General features: G+C 39.5%; 1 protein-coding gene across 1 annotated transcript; it reads right to left on the bottom strand.

Annotated features, from left to right (window-relative positions):
* Window positions 1–1,172: 1,172 nt before the first annotated feature.
* Window positions 1,173–5,797, bottom strand: LOC128225180 (putative ankyrin repeat protein RF_0381). The gene is made up of 2 exons (XM_052935236.1): window positions 5,639–5,797; window positions 1,173–4,659 (listed from the first exon to the last, which is right to left on the bottom strand). Exons 1-2 carry the CDS (start codon window positions 5,666–5,668, stop codon window positions 2,614–2,616), a joined length of 2,076 nt encoding a protein of 691 aa, XP_052791196.1. The 5' UTR covers window positions 5,669–5,797; the 3' UTR covers window positions 1,173–2,613.
* Window positions 5,798–6,000: the final 203 nt, after the last annotated feature.

Genomic DNA, 6,000 nt, shown 5'->3' with positions numbered 1-6,000 from the left:
ACCCTCGTTGCCAAGAAACCCCCGTTGCCAAGATTCCCCCGTTGTTAAGATACCCTCGTTTGCCAGGTACCCTCCTTGTCGAGATATCCTTGTTTTCATAATACCCAGATTTTCGAGACCCTCGTTGTGGAAATACCCTCGTTGTCAGGGTCCCCTCCTTGTCAAGATAACTACGTTGACAAGATACTCTCGTTGCTTATATACACAAATGTCCCTCGTCGTCAACATACCCTCGTCGTCGTCGTTATCAAGATACCTTCGTCGTAGACGAACCCTCGTCGACTTATCTCGTCGTCAAGATTCCATTTTCGTCGACGTCGATATCGTCATCAACACTCGTCGTCGACATGCCCTCGTCGTTGACAACACTTCGTCGTCAAGTTATCTTCATCGTCGACGTAGCCTCGATGTCGTAAAATGATTTAAGTGTTACTTTGTTAATGAAAAGGTACAAAAAAGTCATTAATAATTTGTTGTTGTTTTTTTGTGTTTTTTTATTGCTTAGTCTGCATATTTTTTTTTTGTATTAGGCGTAAAATAATAACGTTTCGTTTCCCGACCTACCTATTTGTTGCCGATCCTAGACCCTTGCATTGCCTTGACAAAAAAAAAATCCCATTTGTGGCTTTTTTCTTTTAAAAATGTAAAATGTTAATGAGGTGTTTTTGGCTTATAACAACATCAGTAATGCAAATTAAGATTGTACAGATGTTCTTAAGCATGGAATTCATCATTTTTGGTTACAGAAAAAAATGTCAAAAACCGATTTGCCTAAAAAAGAAAGAAAAAAGATTCATGCCTCGATCATTTCAAGCTTAAACATTAACTATTCCTTCTGCCTTTTAAAACCCACAGCCATTTATAGGTGTGCTGTTGTTAATTTAACACTCGAATTTTATTTAGTGTACGAACACTGTACCAATCATCCGCCAGAATGTTGCCCCGCAACATCTGTAAATCCTACCCCGAAAGGCGAAGGGAATATAGTAATGGTCGGCGTGTACATGCGTCCGAGTACAGTGTTCGAGGTAATGACTTAAAACTTCATATACAGATAGATCTCATCGAGTTGAAACGCAGTGAACATGAACCATAGCTGTAGCTACAGTATTTTTTCGTTATTACCCTTTTTAATGTTTATACTGATTTCTTGTCCGGAGCATAACACGAAAAATCTTTCAAGAATTTATTTTAAATTTCATATACAGATATCTCAAGTAGGATAAGTGCAGTGTACAAGAACCATAACTCTGGGTGCAGTATTTTTAGCAAGGGTCCATTAATTAATTGTAATTCTTTGTCGTAAGGTCTTGTTGGTACTGTTCTTAATTCTGAGGGCGATATGGCAGTCTGTGTCTGCTCTTGTTTTTTATGACAATACGACAGGCCACTGCCCTTGCTGGACAATTCTAGTATGTATTGGTTGAAAATTCTTTCTAAGTCAACTTACAACAATACTTGCCATTCAGGCAAAACGAAATCACTTTCATCAAAATACCACCAGCAACAGAGGAAGGTTCATTTATCTACACGAGGTGTGTCCACGAGGTGTGTCCGTTGTTCAAATGCATTTGAAATATATAAAATATTAACGTAATATACTGTATATAAAACTAAGTCAGAATCATAAGGAAGTATAAGGAGCAATTTTAACACGGGTCACTGAATAATTTTTCTATGATAAATACAAGTGAACGGGGCTGCTCAAATATTTCATATATTACAAGAGGACACCCCAGCATTTGGAAATTAGCCGTGCAAATTTGTTTCACATATTATCGAAATGTTAAGCGACAGTTTCAGTATTACAATATCATCCATTTCTGAGAATTTCAGAGCAAACTCGTGGAAAGCAAAGCATTAGTGATTTCTCCAACTGAATTTCCCCATACATAAAACGGAACGCAACATTTGTACGCGGGTTTCATGGGTTTGAAGTCAAGGAACACCAAATCAGTATACTGTTTAGTTTTAATGTCCGAGAAGCACACCATGTTATGAATGTTAAGAGCATCGTACACGCGTATTGGTTGTAACTAACAAATCCGAAGCTAAATACAATTTTGAAACTAAAGAGACTCTGAACTCACCGAAATGACCATATGAGGATAAGTTGATCACAGATGATGTTACAAAAACAATGGATAAGAAACCGACCATATCGTGAACACTTTAAGCTGAAGCAAATCATAACTGCTTAAATTCATTTTACTATTTGATGTCATGAAACTTTGCAATCTTTCTAATAATGAACTACTAAGTATATAATACGGTGACATTTATGTCAAATGTGCGATACAATTAAGTGTGTTTTAATTTAATTTACCCACTAACCTTACGGACATAATTCGTACAATGAAACAGTATATTTATCAGATATCAGAGGGAATAACCCCTTTGGCCCTTGCGTTTCGAATACTCCTTTATTTCAATCCGAATCCCGCGTAACAAATAACAAGCGATATATCGGGGGACTCCGTACCGAATCATGAATGTCAAAACAAATGAGTTTCTGCGTACCGCAAACCAGCCTCGTGTCTCCTATGTACTACCTACTTAAAATCCCATTAAATACCGCGTATTAAGAGGGGTTACAACACGAAGAAGTGTGCCTTATTTGTACAGAAGATAACTCTTAATAATCTCTGGCAGAGGGAGTTTCATGACCTTGTCCGGAATACCGGTCCCCAATCTGGCGTGTATTGTGAGGCGGGTCAAATGCTTCAGGTTTAGAACCCGGGTACCAGCCAATAACAGCTGGTCTTTCATGCTTTCCGAGATGTTGGGGCTAACGTAAACCGCCATAGGGTTGAATTTCGCAGCGGCATCCAATACGTAGAAGAAAGTGTCGTAATGGCCGCTAAGACAGTGGCAATAAGGTAGAATCGAAAAGGGGTCCCTTCTCCGACTGCTTTCAATCTCACTGGAACAGAAATGGACCTTGGCTCCGTTACACAAAAGCATTTTTATAATACTAAAGTCCTCGGAATTCCCTATGTTCTTGAAATACTCCGTAATAGGAGCAAGATACGGATCAAAGTAACTGTAACACGGAGCATGCGCGTTGACGTCTGCTCCGGCGTCTATCAACATTTTCACAATCTCAGCGCGCTCCTTCATTTCGAGAGTACAGCAGGCGAGCATCAAAGCGGTTGCCCCTTCTTCAGTCCGTTCATTCACGTCTGCACCGTACTGTAAAAGCACACGACAGATGTCCGCGCGCCCTTTAAGGACAGCTGAGTGTAGCGCGCTGTATTTGTACTCTCCGTACCTAACGATCTTAGAACCGCGTCCAAGGAGAATGTTAACGATCACAATATTTCCGCTCGCTATTGCAAACTGTAGAGGGGACTTTGGTTCGAACAGTGGCGGGCACTGCGCGTTAACGTCTGCGCCATGTTTCACTAAGAGTCTTACCGCATCGATGTGGTGGTCTTTGCAAGCTTTCATCAAAGGCGATAACCCACATCTGTTGAAAACATTTGGATCAGCTCCGTGTTTCAGGAGAACCTCTAAACAATCAACATCGTCCAGTGGTGCCAGCGAAATTTCATAGCCCATGAAATACTTGTTGTTGACACGCGCGCCATTGTCCAGAAGCAATTCCGCGCATTTCACATTCCCATTTTGAATAGCAAGGTTTATTGGCTCAGTAGTTGTAAAGCCAAGTTTATTTTTCTCCTCAGTGTTGTGAATTACAACTCCTGGCTCGTTGAAGTTTATAATAGCACCATTTTCTATTAGCTTGCTTAGTGTCCTCTGATTACCTCTACGCGCGGCCAAATGTAAAGGCGTGTACCCTATTTCATCTGTAGCATTAACATTAGCTCCAGACTTTAGTAGAAGTTCGACACAGGCAACGTCGTCTGCGTAGGCTGCGTAATGAATCGGGTGAAGTCCACTTGTAATTGGCCTATTAACATCAGCACCACATTGAATAACTGTACGTATGTCTTTCAGTGGCGCTCGGAAGTTTATTGCCTTGACAAGCAGAGCTTGAATTTCTTCTTGACTCCATGCCGCCTGGGGTTCACCGTCGTCAGTTTTTCTTGTTCCTTTGGTGTGTGTAACGTTATCATTTGTTCGCTCGTCTTTTGTTTCTGTTTCTGATTCATTTGAAGAAGAACGACGAGTAACATCTGTGGCAGAGCCCGCTTCGATATCGTCCTCCACAGAATGTCTTTCAGTGCCGTCAGCTACATAATGTCTTTCGATATCGCGTGCAACCGACTGTCTTTCGATGACGTTTGCCATAGAATAACTTTCGATGTCGACTGCCACCGAATGTCTTTCGCTGTCGTCTGCAACAGAATGTCTTTCGCTGTCGTCTACAACAGAATGTATTTTGCTGTCGGTCAGTGCAACTGAATGTCTCTCGCTGTCGTCTGCAACAGAATAACTTTCGATGTCGTCTGCAACTGAATGCATTTCGCTGACCTCGTTAACCGAATGTATTTTGCTGTCGTCTGCAACGGAATGTCTTTTGGATTTGTCTGCCAGAGACTGTCGATCGATGTTGTCTGTAGCAAAACGTGTACACAAAGTTTTCTCGGTAAAAGAATCTCTACGGTTAGCGTCTGTGGTGAGGTGTGAGGGTCTCACTGGGCCGTCAGCGGTATCGCAGTCCATCGTACGTCGTGCAGTGAACTCGCACTCATCCTTGAAATACATTTATGATATACATAATATTGCGTATAAATATTCTATTAACTGCTATCTTAAGAAAAATGAAACATTGGATATGTTTATTATGGTGGCTAAAAAATGCCGTAAGATAACATGTAAACGTTCGCGAATAGGATTCGTGTTATCCGAGTTAATTTATAAATATATTTATATAACTTTGATTTGCGATTTCACTTAGTATGTGGTTACACGAATCAGATCTAGATAACCAGTTAATATGTTACTAACGAAGTGGATTCGCAAACCACAACTAGATATTAACATGTTAGTGTCTGAATGTTAGGTGCATCTATAGGTTACTGGAAACACGAATCTTTTCTAGTTATTATGTTATCGACTAAGTGCAAATCATAACTAGATAACAAGTTACAGCTAGAAGCCAGAAATGCATTTATAAATAGGTGAAAACACGAATCTTATCTAGTTTATATTATGTCACTTTTTAAGCGGAATTTGCAAGCCATAAGAAGACAACCTGTTAGAGTTGTACAGCATGAAAAGGTAACAGTCTGGCAGTTATGGGTACTTTCAAGCTTGTTTTTAGACTTATGTTACTTATCATACCGCAAATGGTTCGCCTCGGAACATCAACTATATATAACAAGATAATTATCGCGAACATTAGGTGATTAACACAAAACATTTCGCGATCGTTATCAGGTTAATAATCTTATGGCAGGAATATGCCAACATAGTTTACAGAATTGCATTTATATAAATAATTATATATTCAACTCATGTAATCATGATAAGTTGTTGTAATATGTCCCATTACGTAATAAACAGCCGAAAATGTGGCTCATTTTGGTGTATGTGGTTTAGCATGAGTGTGTATGATATATTGCTAAATAAATATATTGTTGTTTTCTGACTAATATTTATGAAAAACATTAGTAAATGAACAGCAGCAAAGAGAATAATCACATATTTAATTAAAAATCCAACGGTTTACCTCATCTGAGGAGTTCAAAGTAGCCATCATCAACAAGTATTCCACAAACGCAATAAGCCTACACACGGACGTTCATCCTGCTATAAGAATGCGTGTAGAACAGGTAAATACCTTCATATGCCACTTCGGCAACCAGTACCAGGTAGACTCAGGCACGCTGCAGCGTCTCTATATGTTGCCAACAAATGTACGTACTCGTGTACATAGAGGCGTGTATTATGCTTATGTGAGCAACTATATGTGTACCTGCAGATTATTAGCCTTTTTATTCAAAACGAACATTATCAATTTAAAATCATTTCAATTTGTTTGATTTAACGGAACCTGGTGTGTCCGTATTTTATTTAAATTCTGCTCTATTT

Source organism: Mya arenaria, chromosome 2, assembly GCF_026914265.1.
Source record: "Mya arenaria isolate MELC-2E11 chromosome 2, ASM2691426v1".
Taxonomy (NCBI): domain Eukaryota; kingdom Metazoa; phylum Mollusca; class Bivalvia; order Myida; family Myidae; genus Mya; species Mya arenaria.
This window is presented reverse-complemented; position numbering and strand designations above follow the sequence as displayed.

Coding starts and splice junctions, on each gene's coding strand:
- LOC128225180 (XM_052935236.1), bottom strand. CDS start 5,668: ATGATGGCTACTTTGAACTCCTCAGATGAG. Junction 4,660..5,638: donor CTTTGAACTCCTCAGATGAG/GTAAACCGTTGG, acceptor ATGTATTTCAAG/GATGAGTGCGAGTTCACTGC.